General features: G+C 46.9%; 1 protein-coding gene across 1 annotated transcript in view; it reads right to left on the minus strand.

Annotated features, from left to right (window-relative positions):
• Window positions 1–23,408, minus strand: part of COL22A1 (collagen type XXII alpha 1 chain) — a 442,369-nt gene that overhangs the window by 261,572 nt on the left and 157,389 nt on the right. Inside the window, exon 12 of the mRNA XM_088478826.1 lies at window positions 22,729–22,767. Coding sequence (XP_088334952.1) covers window positions 22,729–22,767 — 39 coding nt within the window. The remainder of the gene's footprint in view (window positions 1–22,728; window positions 22,768–23,408) is intronic.

The raw sequence follows: 23,408 nt of genomic DNA on the forward strand, positions 1-23,408 counted from the left end.
ACCCGGTCGGTCGTTAAGCTGTGGGTGGTAACGATCAACAAGGAGGCGGCCGTTCAGGATGCAAGCGGCCGCCCTTATTCTGTGCGACCGCTTGCCTCTAACGACTGCCTCTGAATGAGTTCCTCTGTACCTTTACTCGTCCAAACGGCTGAAACGGGGGAATCTTTTTATATACTATATCCACCAACTCACGGAAAGTGCTGTAAATATTCATTATCCATGTTATATGTTTGATTGTTTGTCTGTGTTTTAACAATGCTGGTCTTTTAAAAGATTTGTATACCACATTATTATATAGCATGTCTACAACACCATTATTATATAGCATGTCTACAACACCATTATTATATAGCATGTCTACAACACCATTATTATATAGCATGTCTACAACACCATTGTATCAAATTTGCTGATACATATATTGAACCATCATTTACCACCTGAACATTATACAAGCACTTCTATTAACACAATTTCCAGTCACTAAACTGGTCAGGGATCTAACCTTTTTAAATAGAAAGCTGCTCAAAGCACTTTGGGAGCGCATGATAAACTTTGACTAGTCAATTAGATTTAACCATCTGGACTAAAGCATGGATATCCTTAAAACCTGGACTGCAATGGCGGAGTTTAGGAAACTCTGACTTACAGGATTGACACTTTGTGATAAAGAGGAACCATACGCTATTTACATGTAGGGCTCCATTTTATATACAGTAAGTAAAGCATACATCCTCCAATTATTCCATCCCAATTACAAATGCGTCCAGCAATGACACTCAGCATTGGATTGGGGCTTGCATGGTTCAACAGAAAAGCCAAGTGTAGGAATATATATGAACACAGTGGGTATAGTGGATCACAGCAACCAATCAGGAACCTGAGTTCATTGTCTAATTTACACTAATCACATAAGAGCTATTTGTTGGTTGGTTTCTGTGGTCCAGTGCACACTGTGCATGCTATGTAAGTAATGGGGCACTTATTTTATTGTGAAGCCATTACCTTTACAGAATAGAGGCCACTATTTTTGGGGATGACCCCCTAGACCAGTGGTTCTCAAACTCGGTCCTCAGGACCCCACACAGTGCACTTTTTCCAGGTTACCCAGCAGGAGCAGGTGTATTCATTACTCACTGACACATTTTAAAAGATCCACAGGTGGTGCTAATTATTCCACTTGCGATGCTGTGAGGAGACCTGGAAAACATGTACTGTTTAGGGTCCTGAGGACCGAGTTTGAGAACCTGTGCTCTAGACCAGTGATTCCCAACCTCGGTCCTCATGGCACACTAACAGTCCTGTTTTTAGTGATATCCATGATTGTGCATAGATGGTTAAATCAAAATAACTGAGGCACTAATTAAGTCACTTGTGCTCAAGTATGGCTATCCCTAAAACCTGGACTGTTAGTGTGCCTTGAGGGCCGTGGTTGGGAACCCCTGCTCTAGACTATGAAGAAAAATACGTCTCATTCTGAATAAATGGAGGACACTTGGAACAGCATCTGGTTTGTATGGATGCTTTGCCCAAGGGACTTCAAGATTCTCTGTCCTAAAATACTGTACCGCTAAGATTATTCTTATTCATGGCTTAAATAAATAAACATATAAGTCATGTAAGTGTGAGGATTTAGAAAGTTTTTATTATATGTATGTGTTATTTTGTGTGTCAATACTTGTACATCAGACGCTGTTATTATTCTGTTTTGAATCCCTACCTCCATCTTTATTATTATAATTATTACTATTATTATCATTTATTTATATGGCGCCACCAGTGTACCACAGCGCCTTACACAGTACATAAACAAAAAGTTGACCAGTGACTTACTGTACAATACAATACAATGCAGGACAAGGACATGGATACTATACATTGCTACATTAGCGACCATAACACCCACATAAGCAGCAGAGCATAAGCAACCAAGTGTTAGGTGCCCTAGTGGGGACTACGAAGTAGATGAAAGTAATGTGAGGAGAAGCACAAGAGGGTAGAGTGCCCTGCTCGTAAGAGCTTACATTCTAAAAGGGTGGGTCATACAAACAGGGGTGACACAGATGGGGAAGACAGGGAGGAGGGAGCATGTAGTAGCAACGAGGTAGGATGAGAGCTGGAAGGCATTAATGAAGTAGTGGGTCTTGTGAGCCCGTTTGAATGATTGTAGAGAGGTGGAGAGTCTGATGGGGAGAGGGAGAGAGTTCCAGAGGGCGGGAGCAGCAAAATCTTGGAGGTGGGAGTGGGAGGAAGTAATCTGTTGGTATGAGAGGTGGCGGGCATTTGTTGAACGAAGAGGGCGGACAGGAGAGTGAAGGGAGATAAGAGATCAGAGATGTCAATGGGAGATGAGAGGGTGAGGGCTTTGCAAGTGAGCGTGAGAACCTTGAATTGGGTTCTGAAAAGGAAGGGGAGCCAGTGGAGGGTGTCAAGATCGGCTGTATGAAATCCCATACCTGAGCAAGCTGAGGTTCAGGGCTAGAGGAAGTCTGAGACGTGGGGCCTGTACACAAGGTCTCCTCATCCACGAATCCCAGTCGTTGACAAGACCTGACCAATGTGCGGAGTCTAACCAGCCAGTAGGTGTTCACCAGTGACTCCTCCAAGCGGGGTATGAGTTTAGCTGCACCCAGCTGGCAGGTCGCAGTCCTCTGGTCAGGTAACTTGTACTCACAGGAATATGATTAGGTAATTGCTGCAAGCACAGGATAGATATTTTGAACACACTGGAGCACAAGAGTCAGCACTGGTCACAGGAGTAACACAAGGACAGACCTGGAATGATGTAGCATCAGCAGACACTGGAAAACGCCAACATTGCTCAGGCAACTTCCTATGGTCTGCAGTCTGGCTTTATCCCCTGCAGTAGCAGATCATTGGTGGACAGCGTCAGCTGACCACCGTCATGCTACCACTGGGTATGGAGTCATCAGGTGATGCAAACTGTCATGGCCGCATCCATGATGGCAACTGCAGAAACCAGGCACGGAGCAGTCCCAGACTGTTCACATGGCCCTAGGTAGAATACTCAGCACATCTCTCTCCGCTGCACCTGACGTCTGACCTCACAGAAGACGAGGGGAAGCTGGCGCAAAGGTGAGTAACGGCCGATCCTAGGCCGCAACCTGACAGAGGGCTTGTAGGAGGGGGAAGGTAGATGCAGAGTGTTTGGAGAGTAAGATGAGCCAATCAGCAGCATTGAGCACAGACTGGAGAGGATAGAGATGTGAGTTGGGGAGGCCAGATAGGAAGACATTACAGTAATCCAATCTGGAGATGACCAGTGAGTGTATGAGGGTTTTAGTAGCATCCTGGGTGAGAAAGGGTCTGATCTTGTAAATATTTTGGAGATGGAAATGACAAGACTATGAGAGGTTCTGGATATGTAGTTTGAAGGAGAAGGATGAGTCCCGGATAACTCCAAGGCATCGCTCTTTGGGGCTAGATGACATAGTTGTGTCATCAATTGAAAAATAAATAGTGGGGAGTAAGGTTATGCGGGAGGGTGGAAAGATGATCAGCTCAGTCTTAGACATATTAAGTTTAAGAAATTGCTGGAACATCCAGGAAGGTATAGCAGAGAGACAGTTGGAGATATGAGTCAGTAGAGAGGGGGAGAGATCAGGGGAGGAAAGGTAGATCTGAATTTCATCAGCATAAAGATGATAATAGAAGTCAAAAGAGCTGATTAGTTCTCCTAATGAGGAGGTACACAGGGAGAATAGGAAAGATCCAAGAACAGAACCTTGGGGAACACCTACAGTAAGAGGCTGTGGGGGGGAGGAGGAGTCATGAGAGGAAACAGAGAAGGATCGGTCAGAGAGGTAGGAGGACAGCCAGGAGAGGGCAGTGTCACGTAGACCAAGGGAGTGAAGAATTTGCAGTAGGAGAGGGTGGTCCACAGTGTCAAAAGCAGCAGAGAGGTCAAGGAGAATGAGCAGAGAGTTGTGGCCTTTGGATTTGGCAGCATGGAGGTTGTTGCTGACTTTCATGCCAACAAAATCCCCCACCTTAGGGGGTGGCTGGATGACATAATTCAATGCAAATCACGTAATCTAAGCTCCCAGCAGCCCACTTTGGTTGGGAAGTGGTAGCACTGTTAGATGGGTCAACTCTGTTGGGATGCTGGGAGAGTCCCCCCTCCCACCAATCCATACATTCAATGCCCAAACATGTGACCGGTTAGCATGAATATTGGTTCAGTTCACTAAATGGCGTCTTGTTCTTTCGCTGTGCTAATTAATTTTATACGGCTGTCATGTTGTAGAAAAGTTCATAAAATTGTTTGTAAACTACTTTATACGTTTTGGGACATGTTTTTAAGAATATACAAGTGCAAAGATTATAATTATGTTAATTTCATAGGCTATGAATGCAATTTCTATTTAGCCTTAAATAAACTTTTATTTTTCCAGCGATTTGTGTTCTACACTGACAACTAATCCCTGCAGTACAGTATTCCCAGTAGTCAGGCATCTGTTGTGGTGCTGTAACACTGAATACAGAGCAGAGCGCCATCTGTCTGTCTCGCTGCTGTACGAGACACATTCCTCAGCTGCAGGCAAGTCAGACACAAGAGTCATTTGTATCCATAGCATTTTTTTCCTGCTAAATTACCTCACCTAAAGAACTGCCAGTGCTGTATAAATGCTATTCCCGTACATCCACAACGCCAGAGATAAACACATATTTTTGTCGTCCGCTAATTTTTACTTTGCTCTCTAAAGGCGTTATTTAGAGGTGAACGCGGTTGCAGCCGCTGTTGCAATTTTTTTGCGGAGACACAGTGACGGCAATACTGTATGCAAATGCTAGTTTCAGCCTTGTAGTCTAGTGTGCGCCAGACTGTGCAGGCCCTGAGGCGCCCACTTTCAATGTCCGTGGATAGTGTGACTCCGCCGGTACTTCCGAACACTCCACCACTGGAGCATCATCGCCTCCACCATCGACACTTACACCAGTCTATGGTTGGCGCAGTGTCTCCTTTGGAACTCCAGCTAAACATGGTCTCTGTGGCTGCGGCTATGCGTTTGCGAGAGCAGCCGCGCTCGCTGATGCCGTGACACTCCCATAACACGCTCGTGAGACAGCGTTTTTTTGTGCTGACTTCAGGCCAATTCCCATACACCGCCCTTGGTTTTGCCTTGCCGGTTCGAATGTATCCATACACAACAGAGGACTCTGCGTCCACTCAGGAGAATGCATTCGCTGTAGGGGTTTACAGGACCTCACTCTTATGCGCAGTAGCAAATAATTGCTCAGCTGCACAAGTATCGGCATTTCGTCCACCTCTGAATCAGGCCCTAAGGGGTCTATTTACTAATCCTTGGATGGAGATAAAGTACCAGCCAATCAGCTCCTAACTCATTTTTCAAATACCCCCTGTGGCATGGCAGGTAGGAGCTGATTGGTTGGGACTTTTTCTCCGTTCACTTCATCTCCATCCAAGGCTTAGTAAATAGACTCCTAAGTATGTATAACCTACCCAGTTAAGGATGATCCTTTGTCTAAATGTAAACCTGTTTGTCTGGTGGTAGGGTGATATAATCCACTCCTATAATGTCTTAAATAAACCCTTAACAATAGATCAGACTCTGGCCCTGATTCAGAGCCGCTCGCTGCTGACGGGCGCTTGCTCTGAATCTGGGCGTTTTTGTTTTTTTTTGTCTCCGGCCGCTCGCAAAAGTTGTGGGTGACCACCCACAGCTTGTGTGAGCGGGCTGGAGACAGTAGTGATTATCGCGACCATCGAGCTTGCAACGAGACCCTGGGGTAGGGTCTAGCTTCCACAAGCCCGAGTGGACTTCCTGCTCTAATAGAGCAGGAAGTCCACTACTGACCCCTCCCAACAAACGCCAGGCATTCCTAAGGGAACGCCTGCGTTTGTCCGGCCATCCCCCCTACCCGCCCACAAAACGGGGCGAGCTGTCAATCAACATCGACAGCCCCCCCGTCTTGTTGCGAGCCCCGCATCGACTGAACTTCAGTCACTCAGCGGGGCTCAGTCACTCAGAGAGCGGCTCTGAATCGGGTGCTCTATCCCATCCAGAAGACTATGCAGATTTATCAGCAAGTGAAGCAGATATGGTGTAGATGGAGTAAGAGTATATGGAATACATTAGCGCAATGCCATCTTATGATTGAACAAAGGCCCTGATTCAGAGCCGGACGCTCTTTCAGAGCGCTTGCTCTGAATCAGGGCGTATTTTTTTTTTTGGAGCCGGCCTTCTGGCCGCTCACTAAGCTGTGGGTGACCACCCATAGCTTTAGCGAGCGGCAAGGTGATGGTCACGATGGTCGCGACCATCGGGCTTGCGACGAGACCCTTGTGGCAGGGTTTCGTCTGCCATAAGCCCCAGTGAGCTACCGGCTCTAATAGAGCTGAAAGCTCACTACTGACATCACTAGTGATGTCAGTATGGCCGCCTTCAAATTGCAGGCGTTCCTTTGGGAACGCCTCCGTTTGTCCAGCCACCCCCCCCCCCCCCGACCTACTACTGCTCTCGGACGCCGGCGAATGTGCAGCAAGAATACAGACATATCGGGCTCCTGAATTGTCTGTATTCTCATTGCGTACAGGGATCGCCGAGGGGCCGGACACCGCCCGAAGACGCAGGACAGGTAAGTATACATGAATGGCTATTAAACATCACTAAATATCACATCGATGTGATGCGATATATAATGATGTTTATCATGAGCCACTTCATGTTCTTTATGAATAGACCTGTTGTAGCAATATCCTAATCACACATTGGTTTATAATAGTTTGGGATTATTTGGCACAGTTCTGTGTTTGATGCATACTGTACTGTATTGGTTGGTTTCCAGGTCTCCTATAAACTTGTGAATCGAATCGGAGGACGTTTCCTCTTAGCAAAATATTTTATAGGCAAAATTGTATAAAATGCAGTAACAGTAATAAGAAAATAGAACGTGATACATTGTACAACTTTATTATTATTTATTTTGAAAACATCTTATGAATAAATCAGAAATTGGGGGAAAAAATGAGAATCATTTAGATGATTGATGTAAAAATCCAATATAGTCTCACGGACATAAAATTGTGCTTCTTTGGTCTTTAAATATTTCAATATGTTAGTATTACTGTATATTACTATAATATTCTGCATAATTTATATGTTTAAAACATATAGTAATTTTATATAAAGTGTGCAAAGGCCGAATACACTAACGGTGACACCAATATTGGGGCTGGATGACATTCACATTCATCCTGGGGGGTATATTTACTAAAGTGCGGGTTTTTAGAAGTGGAGATGTTGCCCATAGCAACCAATCCGATTCTAGCTATTATCTTCTAGAACAGGGGTTCCCAACCACGGTCCTCAAGGCACACTAACAGTTCAGGTTTTAAGTATAACCATACTTGAGCACAGGCAACTTAAGTAGTACCTCAATTATTTTGATTTAACCATCTGTGCTTTAACATGGATATCACCAAAACCAGGACTGTTAGTGTGCCTTGAGGACCGAGATTGGGAATCACTGTTCTAGAAGGTGCTAGATAAATGATTACAATTTGATTGGTTGCTATGGGTATGCGTTCGGCATCCCGGCGGTCTGGAAGCCGACACTTACCTTACCGGTGCCAGAATACTGACGCCGGTCAGAATCCAGGTAAGTAGCAAGGTGGGGGGGAGGGTTAGGTTTAAGGGTTAGGCACTGGGGGGGAGGGTTAGGGTTAGGCACTAAGGGGGAGGGCTAGGTTTAGGGTGCAGATAGGGGGAGGTTAGGTTTAGGCACTAGGAGGGGAGGATAGGTTCAAGCACCAGGGAGGGAAGGTTAGGGTAGGGAGAGGGGGGTGGGTTAGCATACCGACCACCAAGTGTCGGTATGTTAACCCAGTAGGGATCCAGGTGTCGGGATTCTGACCGCCTGTATCCCGTCTGTTGGTATTACATACCGATTCCGTTGCTATGGGCTTCTACACGTCTAAAAACTGAATGGGATGGAGAGTGTCATAGCCGGGCATAGTGCTTCCTGGGCCGGTCATGACAGAAGAGGGGGCAGAGATCGGGAAGCTGAGGGGTTGCTCTGCAGACTGCAGGGTGGTGTCTCAGGTGCCAGTAGGGCATCGGCAGTGCCACCCCCCTCAGCCTTGCGCCCTGGGCAGCATCACCATTGGCACATCCCTAGTTACGGCTCTGTATATAGACCTGACTTCTAAATAACTGTGTAACACTAAAGCTCTGTAAACATCTTCCAAACACATGAACAGCTGACTGTGTGGCGCTGGGAACATCTTGGGCTGATCACATCCTGCAGAGATGTCTCACAAACGGATTATTTACAATCTTTTGATCTGAGCATGTCGTACACTTTATTGTGTTGCGCTTTTTCTGATTTCCCCTGGGTCCTATTTGTAAATGAAAATCTGAAACATGACTCATGTTGTATCGAATCTGAGCCAACATTATGTAGCGCTTGTTTCCCTGGCTGCCGGCACATCAATCACCGTTTTTCTTTCCCAAATAAATGACTTTGTAACGTTACGCTTATTATGATACGCGACGTAAGCACCAATTAGGCCTCTTATCTCATAAAATGCTGATTGTAAATGGACAGAAAAAAAAAAAAAAATGAATGTATTTGAGATTACGGGAGGGCTGAAAAGTAAGTGGTTCCACTGTACGTACCCTTCGTCACATTGCTAACACATAGAATGAGGGGCGCAGGCTGAAGAAAAGATAAAGAGAAAGAAATTCTGCCATTTTTGTCATTAAAGAGATTTGTGCAGGTGCAATAAGTAGCTGAACATAAAGTAATGCTGGGTACACACTTGGCGATATATCGTTCTTTCAATCGACAAATGATATATCGTTCTTTCAATCGATCATGATGGGCTCTACTTTCTACAATCCGCATTTGTAATGCAGATTGTAGTGTGATATTACCGACTGAATTTGCATTGCGAATTCAGGCAATATCACAGGGATTTACTACAAATCTCTTGCAGGGACAGAGCTTGCGATAAAGCTCTGTCCCTGCAAATCCCCTCCGCACACTAGTCACGGTATTTTCTCAAAAAATACCCTGACAAAGTGCCCGCGCATGCGCCGACCGGCCACCGCTGCCACCCCCCTTGGTGCTAAGCCCCGCCCCCTGCGATAAGCCGCGCCCCCCGCAAATACCGACAGTGGCATCCTGACAGCCATAATCCCAACACCCATAGGAAGGCACATAAGTATTTTCCCTACCCCTACCTGAACCCTAAATCTTTCTCCCCGGTGCCTAAGCCTAATCCCCCCCTTCCTAGTGCCTAAACCTAACCTACCCCTCCCCATAACCTAAACCTAAGACCCCCTTCCTGGTGCCTAAATCTAACCTCCCCCCTAGTGCCTAAACCTAACCTTCCCCTCCCCGCACCTGCACCCTAATCCTAACACTCCCTCCCCGGTGCCTAACCCTAACCCTCCCCCTAATGCCTAACCCTAACCCCACTAACCACTCCCTAACACCCCGATACTTACCTTCAGGTTGCCGATGGTCAGGATACTGGTGCCAGGATCCCGACCTGTTGGGATTTTGGCGCCGGTATTTGGACCGTCGGCATCCCGCACGCCAGCCAACTACATCCCGACATATCAGGTCGGCCCCGCAGCACAGCCGATGCCATCTGTACGTGTGTATCGGCGACCCGTCCAGTTGTGATGTCAGCCCAGACATATCTATCGTATGATTGGCAAGTGTGTATAGCATTAGCTAACCAATTGGCCGATCGGATGGTGGAACGGTCTGCTATTAAGGAGGGGCAAATGTCCCCCCAGGCCTTACCGTTTTTACAAATAAGGGAGAAACATAAAGAGAGTGGGGGAGAGGTATCAAGCCTTGGAGAAAGAGAAAGTGGATCAGTTGCCCACAGCGACCAATCAGCATCTAACTCATTTAGCTAGCACATTATTTGAACTGACAGAAGCTGATTGGTTGCTTTAAGCAATATCTTGACTGTATTTCTCTCCAAGGGGTATATATACTAAAGATCGATTTTAATTCAAAATTGATGTGTTTCTGGGGTTAAATCACACATGACATAACAGACAATTTTTATTTGTTTTTATAAGTATTAGTAAATGTGTGAATTAGCCCCAGAAACGCATTAAATTTAAGATCGATTAAAACTGACCTTTCGTAAATATACAACCAAGGGTGGGATGCATTAACATCCTAGCAGAATCAATATATCCCAAGAAACTGCCAATTATGTCTCACAGCTGTAACATAAAAGCAGCCAATTGTTCTGCTTGTAATCTCCACAATCATCAAAACTTTCCCCATTGTATAAAAGGCCAGGAGTAAATTTACTAAAGGTCGATTTGGCATTTTGAGTGATTTGAGGTTCGATTTTCATTCGATTTGGCTTCGATTTTGCTTTTGAGTATTTACTAAAGGCCAAATCGCATTTAAAATCGGACTTCAAATCGAATTTGGACTCAATTCGCCCTCAAATCGACCATCGGAAAAACATTGGTACTTTTACATAGCCCAACACACAAAGGCGCTCATTCAGATGCGGTCGCAAGAAGCGACCGATCTCTGAATGAGGGCAGCCCCTTCATTTTTGAAGTGCGGCCTCCTAGTCGTTAGCTAAGCTGTGGGTTACCACCCACAGCTTAACGACCGACCAGGTTGATGGTCGCGATGGTGAACACCATCGCGACCATCGGGGTTTGCAACGAGACCCTAAGGTTGGGTCTCGGCAGCCGCAAGCCCCAGGGAGCTTCCTGCTCTGATCGAGCAGGAAGCTCCCCACTGACATCACTGATGATGTCAGTGCAGCCGCCCACAAAACGGCAGGAACGCCTCCGTTTGTGAAACCACTCCCCCGACCCCGCCTAGAAAACGGGGCAAGCTGACGATCAACATCGACAGCCGCCCCTTTTGTAGAGACCTCCGGAGCGAGAGAGTTTGCGCACGCACAGTCTTGCCGCTGCGCGTGCGCTGGGCTAACCATCGAAATCCTTATTTACTATCATTCGATTTGAAATAGACCTCAAAATCGGACTTCAAATCGAACTTCAAATCCCCAGTACAATAGACCTGCTTCATGCTTTCGATTTGAGCATGAGCAGGTCAGATTGACACAGATACATGCATACATCTGTGAGATTCCTGCATGTATCTGGCTGTAAAAGCCAAGGAAAGTGTTAAATTTTGAAAAAAAATGATGTGAGGTCCCCCCTAAATCATAACCAGCCCCGGACTACTGAAACCCAGTTCCGGTTGACTAAGTTCAGGGAAAAAATGACGTAGGGTCTCCCTGTACTTAGTACAACCAGCACTGGGCTATGGGAAGCAGAGCTGGTTCTGGATTTACTGGGAAAAATTGCCTAGGGTCTCCCTGTAAGATCCAGAACCAGCCCTGGACCCTTTCTAATGGGGGGCTGATACCACAGCCAGGGGAGCCCTATCACCGGGCCCCCCAGCCGCAGCATCAGCCCTGACCGTTAGTCAGCCCAGGCCAGGGATCCCTGGGGAGTTGGAGACCCCTTCAAAAAAAGTGGTCTCCCTCTCCAGGGCACCCCTAGCCTGGGCTGATAGCCCGGGGCTATCCCCGCCACCCCTGGGTGGTGGGTGGCGGGTTGATTGTGTAGGTGTGGTGTAAAATGAGATATATATAAACATTGTATGTCCAGTAGAACTGCAGGTCCCAGCAAGCCTCCCCCGCATGCTGGTACTTGGAGAACCACAAGTTTCAGTATGTGCGGCATTAAGGGCCACTGGGACTTGTAGTTCACCTGTAAAGAAATGTCCCAAGAAACACACACACACCTTACAAAGTATAACTTTAATACATACATACATACACACTCACACAATACTCACCTATATTACCTCCAGTGGTCCCCTTCTCCCGGCCGCCGGGACCCGAGGGCACAAGCAGATGATGGCCGTTCAGTGTGTATGAACGACCATCATCTGCAGATATATCTGTCAGGTGTGTACCCACCTTTAGGGTTATCATTAAATTAGAGCTGTGCGTGGACCCCCATGTTTTAATTTTAGCAAAACCACCCTCAAGTGTCTTGTTTCGGTTTTGATTTTAGGGGGTCATTCAGACCCGCTCGTGAGCGGCAGTACGCTCGCAAGCGGGTCGATGTCCCCCACTGCGCATGCGCACGACGGTGGGAGCTCCGTCGTGCGCATGCGCGAGACCCGGAGAGCGACGGGCTCTCCATCGCTCCGGGTCTCGCACCAAAGGGGGCGTGCTGTCGATGTTGATTGACAGCACGCCCCCTTTGGTGGGCGTGCCAGGGGCGTGCCTGCCAGACGGAGGCGTTCCCATGGGAACGTCTACCGTGTCAAGCCGGCCCCACTGACATCACTAGTGATGTCAGTGGGAGTGATTTTGGCTCTGATAGAGCCAAATTCACTCCAGGGCTTGCGGCAGCGAGACCCTACCGCAGGGTCTCCGTCGCAAGCCCGATGGTCGCGATGGACAAGACTATCGCGACCATCATCATGGACGCTCGCTATAGCTGTGGGTGGTAACCCACAGCTATGTGAGCGTCCATGAGGACGCTCCAAAAAAAGGTAGGAGGGCCCTGATTCAGAACGAGCGCTCTGGTCGGAGCGTTCAGCTCTGAATCATGCCCTTAGACTCCTTAAAAAATCGTTAAAAACAGCTAAAATCATGTAAATTGGACCTGTATTGGTTCCTGTAGTATTATTAACATCAATAACATTAATTTCCAAACATTTATTTTCCAGTCATTTCCATTCAATTTTGACCACCTCATAGCACCTGAAGTCACAAAGGAGGGACATGTAACCCAAATTACTGGAGATACGTTTTTTAGATCTGAGTTGTGACTTGGTTCTACACGGAAACCCCAAAGTGATCCGAGCCGCCACTTGGTTTAACTAGGAATCCCCAAGTTGGGCTGGGCTCAGTTTCAGCAGAACGGAGCCCCTCATCTTTACTTTAAATCTACTTCTGTGTCTAGACATTTGCATTATTACATTTGTAGGATTTCTGGTTTTGGAACTGAAAGCAATAACTACGCCACAGCTGCCGACTTTCAGCTTCCTCCTTCCGGGAGGGAGCTGCCTGGCTTCCATGGCGGGGGGCTCGTGTCGTGGCAAAAAGGCGGCATGTTGCTGCGATGATGCAGGTGGTGGAGCAGGGGGGGGAGCATGGGGCATGACTGCGTGATCGTGTCAATGTGGTTCTGCCCCCTCCTCACATTGCCGATATTAACGACATTGTGAAGCAGGGGTTGGGGCCATGATGACGCAATTCAGTGCGAAATGCGTCACCGCCCAGCCAATCCTAGTGTTCTAGTGTTACTGCGGGAGGGTCAGGCGGGTTGGCGGCCGCCGGGAGGCTTGCCTGCCTTCCCAGGGGACCAGGAGTGGCACCCTATTTTCGGGAAGCTCCCGGGTATAATCGGGAGGGTAGGCAAGTATGAACTAGGCTACCATGAATGCGCCTCAAGAGATAAGCAGGGCTTACGGATGGACGCGTATAATTATGGAACTGTGGCAGGTAGGCCAGTTCCAGTGGTAGCAGCTATATTTCACCCTCAGTCTCTCCACAAGACTGAGCAGTACGGGATACATCCGGAGCATCTCACCTATCAAGGCAGGCAAAGAGGCTGACTCAGAAATCCGCAATGCTGCAACCATTTTTGTGCCTTTTTGCCTTAGTCGCACCTGCAACTTTATGCTAATGCTGCCATCAGCCCTTTCCCTGGTGCACAAACACGCGCCTGAATGTGCAAGGACTCAGACGCCCACATGGTGCATCTTCAGACACAACAATCGGTTTCACCACTGAATCTCGCACCAAGTGATTGACAGAGGGACCATTTGTGGGTGGCAACAGGGGGGTGGAGACTCATACGCAGCATTTCCATGGAGTGTCTCTGTCTGCGACTGTGATCCCACATACAGTGAGGACGGTTTTGGCGTCTCATTTTAGGCGGCCATTCTGCACGATTATAGGGATACTCATGAGTCCAATAATCAACTGATCTGCGGCCAAGTTGCATCCCTTGTACGCAATTGCTTGGATTTGCGAAGCCACTGATGGGCATCTCCATATAAAGCCGAAGGCTGCGACATTTGCATTATTCGCACAGCCGCTGCATACACAATCACAGCTGCAGCGGCATTGGTGTCCACCTCTGAATCAAGCATTGAGGAGCTCATTCAGACCCTCTCGCTAGGATGCGTTCACTCGTAGCTGGCCCATATTTGCAATCTTCGCATGCGTGTGCAACACATTGCGCGTGCGCAAACCACTGTGAAAGATCGTGAAGCGTTTGCTCATTGCGCATAGACAGCCCAGTGGAATGAGTGACAGGAGAGGCCGTTTGTGGGTGGAAACGGGCAGGCCACTAGAAATGGGGGAGTGGAGGTGCGAACGCAGGCGTGCCTGAGTGTCTCAACGCTGTTTCAGAGGCGTGCATAATTAACAGGCAGCATCATAGGACACGTCACCTGGCTGTATTTCACACTGAAGTGATCGCAGTGCTTGCGGCAGGGTATAGTCAACCTCAAGCGCTGCGTTCACTTCCGATGGTGCTCGATGTACCAATGGTTACATGCACTTCCAGGAGATGACGTGCGCAAGTGGGCATCTAATGAATGGCTGGTGGGCATCTGCATACACAAAGTGATTGCATGCCAAGACATAGTGGGCATGCTAATGCCTTGCACGCAACATTCCCATAACACGCCCACAATATTCCCTTACACGCCCGCAACATTCCCTTACACGCCCGCAACATTCCCTTACACTCCCGCAACACTCCCAAATCACTCCCAAATCACTCCTGCAACATGCCCACAACATGCCCACAACACTCCCATAACATGCCCACAACACTCTCATAACACTCCCTTACACACCTGCAACACTCCCATAACACGTCTGCAACATTCCCTCACACTCCCATAACACGCCCACAACATTCCCATAACACGCCCACAACATTCCCTTACACACCCACAACACTCCCACAACACTCCCACAACACGCCCACAACACGCCCACAACACTCCCACAACACTCCCACAACACGCCCACAACACGCCCAAATCACTCCCACAACACTCCCACAACACGCCCACAACACGCCCAAATCACTCCTGCAACACGCCCACAACATTCCCATAACACGCCCACAACACTCCCATAACATGCCCATAACACTCCCATAACACGCCCACAACACTCTCATAATACTCCCCTACACACCTGCAACACTCCCATAACACGTCTGCAACATTCCCTTACACACCCACAACATTCCCTTACATGCCCGCAACACTACCATAACATGCCCGCAACACTCCCATAACACGCCCGCAACATTCCCTTACACGCCCGCAACACTCCCGTAACACACCCACAACATTCCCTTACACACCCGCAACACTCCCATAATGGTGCCCATCCACTAGCAGAAATGAAAATGACTGCACGATTACGACATTGTAATCGTGCAGTCGTTTGTCAGTCTGTGATGAGCCTGCAGTCGTTCAGTGCAGGCTCATCAATCATCTGCAAACCTGCTCAACCTGACGTTATCGTTACCTGACCAGCATGTTTGCACGATGATAGATGTCTAAACGACCAGCGGGCATGCGCATCGCTTGTCGTTTTAGACATTTTTGCAAACGATTGAATGATAGTTATCGTTCAATCGCTCAACTTAATCGTCTAGTGGATGGGCACCTTAACACGCCCACAACATTCCCTTACAGGCCCACAACACTCCCATAACACGCCCGGAACATTCCCTTACACACCCGCAACACTACCATAACACGCCCCTCAAGCGATGCATCTCCGTGCGTCTGAATAATAGCCACCTCCCAGGCACCACCCGGGAACACACAATACATTACTGCTACATTTTGGATACCATGCGTGTTAATCATTACTGCGACTCTGGGCCTGATTCAAACCCGGTCGCTATCTGCGTACGCTCGCTGGATGCGTATGCAAATTTGTCAAAGTGACGCCACGGGAAGCGAATGCTCGCCAAGGTATAAGCACGCCCACCATGTCTTAGCGAGCGGCCACTTTGTGTATGCGTATGCCAAATCGCACAGACAGAGCCGCCCACTAGCAACACGTCATCTCCAGGAAGTGTATTAAAACATTGGTACATCGAGCACCATCGGATGCTAATGCAGTGCTTGCTGTTGCTTTACCCTACCACAAGCATTGCGAGGAAATCAGTGTAAAAAAATGGCATGTGACGTGTACTATGACGCTGCCTGTTAATTAGCACGCCTCTAAAATGGTGTTGAAACACCCAGGCACGCCTGCGTTCACATCTCCAACCCCCCGTTATTAGTGTCCTGCCCCTGTTACCACCCACAAACGGCCTCTCCTGTCACTCATTACCCTGGGCTGCCTTTGCTGGTCGAGCGAGAGGGATGTGTTCGCAGTGAGTAGTTTGCGCACGCGCAGAACAAAGCGTGCGCATGCGTGTACGCAGAACATCGGGCCGCTTGCGAACGCACAGCGTGAGCGAGCGGCTCTGAATCAGGCTCTCTGTGTGCAAACATCGTACGACGCAGGCGCTGTTGGCACATATTGTCACGGCGTGTGCATCAGAGTCATGCCCAATGTGCTTTATATTTGCATTTTCAAAAAAATAAGATACAAAATAAATGTAACAATTAATAGACTACAGAAAAGAGAGCTGGGCGTTTGGGTTGTGTTTTCTTTTTTTAGAAACTAAATTGGGTTTTTTAATGAAATGTGTGAGTATACAGGTAAGCCATAGGTTTGTTTTTCAAGGCTTCTAAGGACATATTTATCAGTTATCGGAATTTAGTACTGATAATTGTAATTTATAATCGCTGCTTATAGTATCAATAAGAAATGATTGGTCGCCTGTATTTACTATTATATACATCTAGGGACAGGATCTGCGATCGGAGCTTCTCAATGCAGAGCTTGGTAAATCTGACCATTTAGCAGACTCCATGGAAACCAATTTGACCATTTACCAGACTCCATGAAAACCACTTTGACCATTTAGCCGAGCCCATGGAAACCAATTTGACCATTTAGCAGAGCTCATGGAAACCAATTTGACCAATTAGCAGAGCCCATGGAAACCAATTTGACCATTTAGCAGAGCCCATGGAAACCAATTTGACCATTTAGCAGACCCCATGAAAACCACTTTGACCATTTAGCAGAGCCCATGGAAACCAATTTGACCATTTAGCTGAGCCCATGGAAACCAATTAGACCATTTAGCAGAGCCCATGGAAACCACTTTGACCATTTAGCAGAGCCCATGGAAACCACTTTGACCATTTTGCAGACCCCATGAAAACCGATTTGACCATTTAGCAGACCCCATGAAAACCAATTTGACCATTTAGCAGACCCCATGGAAACCAATTTGACCACTTAGCAGACCCCATGAAAACCACTTGGACCATTTAGCAGACCCCATGAAAACCACTTTGACCATTTAGCAGACCCCATGGAAACCAATTTGACCATTTAGCTGAGCCCATGGAAACCTATGGGGGCTGCTTTTGCTATCGAAATAGAGACCCTCTTTTATACATCATGGGGTTGCTTAATGTTTGCGGGTAAAATATATTGTTTGTGTATAAAATCTTCAGTTCTTTTTTTTTGACCATGTAAACTAGAGGAACATTGGGTCTCAGAGTTGTACGCAATGCCGAAGTTTTGCAACTGCACATGCGCAAAACTCACAGGAAAGTCTTAAGCCGCATACATACTAGATGATTTTTTTGAACGATATGGACGGTAACGATATATTTCAACGATATACCATTCATATCATTCAGTGTGTATGCAGTGAACGACCAACGATGCGCGCTCCGCAAGTCGGTAACGAAGTTTGCTGTCATGCAAAAATACAGGCCAATCTGACGATATCGTCAGAAAGTGCCTGTTCAGAGATGTGGCAGGATGACGTCACTGAACGATATCGTTAATGATATCATTCAGTGTGTACACCCAATATCGTTTGTTCTGCACTACAGAAAGTTCAAGGGAAATCTTTCACCAATATCGCTCATCACACACATCGTCTAGTGTGTATGAGCCTTTACTGCGCCCGCGAGTTGAAGCTTGAGACGCCATTCGCAAAGTATCCGTAATCGCAACATCCCGAGATGACCACTGCGATCCACTAGCGTTACTGGGTGTCAGGGAGGTGGCCAAAAGTATTCACAAAAAGAGGCCAGTTTGTGGGCGTGTTATGAGAGTTCCAAAGTCTGTGCCCCCAATCGCAGAACCACAGTCTCAGAGGCCACATTTAGACAGAGAGATGTCCCTGAATCTGCACAGTCCAGAACTTACTTGAGGAATCGATGTGCATCCAATGTTGCGTCGATGGTGGTGTGTTCTCAACCCCTTGAGGATCTACACACACCGCAGATAAAGAAATTGGGGGTAGCAGCATTTGCGCTGTCCGTTGCACCTTAGTTCAGGTGGGGAGTACGTTGGCAGATATTTGCATATTTTCTCTCATTGGCTGTGCGAGAAATCGCATCTGCGAGTGTAATAGCGTACAAATCTGTAGCCCATTGCCTACAAGTGTATGACAATTTGTCTAGTAAAACATGCCTTTAAAGAATCAAGTTATACATTTACAATTGTACTGGCTTCTCTTTTACACACTTAAATAACTTTATCCAGCAACACGTACAGTTTATCCAGCATTAAATTGCAGTGGTCGCCATGGAGCGGAAGACAGATTTAGCGATTGTCAGACAAGTAATAATTTCTACTGTTTCGGATGTCATTTATTCTTCTGGTTTATAAAGTGTAAGATAAGCTCATGAGCCAGTGAGGGGTTTATGGCAGGAACTGCATTCCTAAAAAACGCCAGACAGAAATTAAACCAAAGAGCTACATACAGCACTTCAGAGGTCATTTAAGCCGTTCTGCTGCAAACTTCAATGTAAGGTGCACAAATGAGTACAGTGCAACTTAGTAATTGCAGGAACAGATCTGCTGGATGGATTGAACCTAGTATAAAGGCGCGTATCCACTAGATGAGAAAAATGAGCGACTGAACGATTACGACATCGTTATCGTTCATTGTTCAGTAAAATGCTCTATTAGAGCAGGAAGTCCACTCAGCCTTACTGTAGCCGAGACCCTACCACAGGGTCTCATCGCAAGGCCGATGGTCTCGATTATCGCGACGGCCTCTTGGCCACTCGCACAAGCTGTGGGAGGTCTCCCACAGCTTTGCAAGCAGCCAGAGGAAAAAAAAACACGCCCACAGACCCTGTGAGCTGCCTGCGGCAGCGAGCGGGTCTGAATCAGGCCCATTATCCACTACACAGGATGATGAACGATTACAATGTTGTAATCGTACAGTCATCCCACTCTCGTGTACGCAGCTTAAGAAATAAAATGTTTTTAATACATGTTAAAGGAAAGGGGGCCTGTTCTGAATGAAGCAAAAACAAAAAGTTATTGGTATACGTATACTGGCTTACTCTCTCAGGGTGGCCAGGAGACCACTGAATTACCGAGAGAGTAGACAGCTTTCCAGATTGTAAGAGGTATATTTACTAAAGTGAGAGTTTTTAGAAGTGGAGATGTTGCCCATAGCAACCAATCAGATTCTACATATCAGTTATCTAGCACCTTCTAGAAGTTAATAGCTAGAATCTGATTGGTTGCTATGAGCAACCACTCCACATCTAAAAACGCGCACTTACCCCGAAGAAATGCTTCACCGTGGCTCCTCCCCCTGCTTGGATCACAGGATTACGCAGCGGGGTGCTGGGCCACAATTATGAGATTGACAGTGCCATGCTCCCTGAAAGCTTTTACTTGGACCTGTCCACCGGGATCTCCCAGAGAGGACTACTACAAGTAGACAAATATGGGTATAAGTTTTTATTACTTAATTACATGATTAGTTCATCTTTATTTGATGTAGACAAAGAGGCATATTTAGGGGTCAGGTCACCCCCCCCCCTCCCTCAGTCTCTGCGGTCACGACAGTTCAGCATAGCTGCAGAGACACCTAGCAGCATTGACAAGCGGCTCAGCAAAGACATTATGTACTTTGTAAGGCGCTGCGGAACACTTGTGGCGCCATATAAATAAACGATAATAATAATAATAATAATCACAATAGTTGTCACTATCACTGCTGGCTCAGGCTCCACTTCCTGGCAGACAGCAGTAAGGCGGGTAGCACAAACCTCTCCCACACACCTTCTGCACACAAATCGGCATCCGCCACCCCTCCCCCACTGGTGCTACATAAAAAAGGATCAGCGGCTCTGATGTGAGGGGCGAGTGGCCTTCTGTGCTGCCCCCAGCAGGTGGTGCTCCTAACAAGCATGTGCTTCATGGGAAATCCACCACTGTGTAGACATTCAAACAAAAGTGTTTCTACCACTGGACCATCCCTGTTGTGCTAACTCTTATCTTAAGCCCTTGAAGGCACGCAGTATACAGTTTACAACAAAAGTTTCAAATTAATATATAAGTTTTACCCTTTATTATAGTGCTAATGTAACATTTCAGATGTCCCCACCCTGCCCATGTCAAAAAACCCAGCCTTCGCTAACTCCCATCATACACACAATATCGCACACACATCGCATCACTCGTCTAATTTCTCTGATGTTTACTCCTCTTGCCCCATCTTGTGTACCTGACTCAGGCGTGTTTCAAGACATGAGAGGTCCCGTGTGCAGCTCTTTGGGTCCCCTCTCACCCACTGTATGATACATGCCCAGAAGGTAATAAAGGCTCTAGTACCACTATGCTGAGTGACACAACTGACCCTTGTACCACTATGCCAAATGACGCAATAAACTCTAGTACCACTATGCCGAGTGACACAACTGACCTTGTACCACTATGCCAAATGACGCAATAAACTCTAGTACCACTATGCTGAGTGACACAAATGACCCTTGTACCACTATTCCAAATGACGCAATAAACTCTAGTACCACTATGCTGAGTGACACAAATGACCCTTGTACCGCTATTCCAAATGACGTAATAAACTCTAGTACCACTATGCTGAGTGACACAACTGACCTTGTACCCCTATTCCAAATGACGCAACAATCTCTAATACCACTATGCTGAGTGACACAACTGACCTTGTACCACTATTCCAAATGACGCAACAATCTCTAATACCACTATGCTGAGTGACACAACTGACCCTTGTACCACTATTCCAAATGATGCCACAAACTCTAGTACCACTATGCTGAGTGACACAAATGACCCTTGTACCACTATTCCAAATGATGCCACAAACTCTAGTACCACTATGCTGAGCGACACAACTGACCTTGTACCACTATTCCAAATGATGTCACAAACTCTAGTACCACTATGCTGAGTGACACAACTGACCCTTGTACCACTATTCCAAATGATGCCACAAACTCTAGTACCACTATGCTGAGTGACACAACTGACCTTGTACCACTATTCCAAATGATGCCACAAACTCTAGTACCACTATGCTGAGTGACACAACTGACCCTTATACCTCTATTCCAAATGATGCTACAAATTCTAGTACCACTACAGTATGCTGGGAGATACTGTACAAACAACTCTAGTACCACTATGCTGAGTGACACAACTGACCTTGTACCACTATTCTAAATGACGCAACAATCTCTTGTACGACTATGCTGAGTGACACAACTGTCCCTTGTACCACTATTCCAAATTACGCAACAAACTCTAGTACCACTATGCTGAGTGACACAACTGACCTTGTACCACTATTCCAAATGATGCCACAAACTCTAGTACCACTATGCTGAGTGACACAACTGACCCTTGTACCGCTATTCCAAATGGTGCTACAAATTCTTTTACTACTATGCTGAGTGACACAAATGACCCTTGTACCTCTATTCCAAATGATGCTACAACTTCTAGTACCACTACAGTATGCTGGGAGATACAACCAACTCTAGTACCACTAAGCTGAGTGACACAACTGAGCAGGACCAGAATACTAACTACCTGCTGCGCATGCCCTATAGTTACTGTGATTTCTTTGTAAATACCTGTACGGCGCCATCGCAGGTGACTGCTGAGTGAAACATTGCAATGGGTGCAGGATGGGTGGTGCTGGTCCCCCATGACTCAGGGGCCCATTATAGATACTTTATTGCACTGACTCCAGCTGTATTGAGTCTTGTATTTTTTGTGTGTATTACTCTTATTAGAGTGTGTATTTATTTGCTGTGTCCCCACGCGATTGTAACACGTGGCCCTTTGGTTTTTATGTGACTCTGCTAGTGCCATCTCCAGTTTGTTATTGTCCAACGTTGTCCTGTGTCCTGTGACGGCCCCTTTTTCTTCCCCCCCCTCCTTCATTGTGTCATTGTCTCGTGTGATTACATGTCCTGTGTGTGCACCACCTGCAACACCCCCACCTGAATGTACTGTCCTCATATGCTGTAGGTGTGACCTTTCTCTGTATTCATTGTCTCACAGTGAAAACTAATTATCAATTGGCTAAAAATAAAAGAGTCATTGTCAATGGTTGGGCAACAGAGATGTAACACTGCACTGATGGTGCACATGTGTTTCACAAATAGGCCCTGTACTTGTGCATTGGAGGTCAGCACGGTTGCAGGTATGGACCAGTATAGTAGACGCAGTAGATGTGCTGTTACAGACGTTCAGCTGCAGTTAAATGACCCTCGCTTATTTCATTACAGTAATTGCCTCACCTGGTCTCCTTTCTCCCCTTTTGTTGCGATGACTCTTACCTGTAAAAGAGCGATATGGAGAGTTTAGTATACAAGTACTATCAGGTTATATACAACTCCTTATTCTTATACCTCTTTTACACCAAAAACCCAGGTCCGACCTGGGTTTTTGGACATGGTTCCAACCCTGGTCAGACCCAGGTCAGACCCATTTACACTGCACCTTTGATCTGGGTTACTCCCAGGTCAGCCCTGTTCACACTGAACTCAGGTCTGCCCTGCTAAACCTGTGAGGTCATAAAAAGTGGGAGGTGAATGCTCCACAACCACCAATCCGCTCATTTTAGGCATGATCCAGGTCAGATAACCCGGGTTGCACCGTTTACACTGCACCATTACCTGGGTCCATCTCCTGGGTCCAACCCTGGTAGCTACCTGGGTTGGATTGCAGGGTCACTTGACCCAGGTTATTTTTCAGGGACCCTTTTACACTGAGCTGCAACCTGGGTAGACCCAGCAAAAACCCAGGTTTTTGCTCTGGTGTAAAAGGGGTTTTAGTTACACTAACACTTGTTGGGAATTGATAAGCAGGAACTAAGGAGTCAATTCAATTAGGTAGCAAGTTTGTGAAAGCAAGTTTGTATCATGAAAGTCACATACATCGCGTAAATGCGCTCACCCAAGAAATGCGAGATTCAATT

This window comes from Taudactylus pleione, unplaced genomic scaffold, assembly GCF_031769625.1.
Source record: "Taudactylus pleione unplaced genomic scaffold, aTauple2 ptg000219l, whole genome shotgun sequence".
NCBI lineage: Eukaryota > Metazoa > Chordata > Amphibia > Anura > Myobatrachidae > Taudactylus > Taudactylus pleione.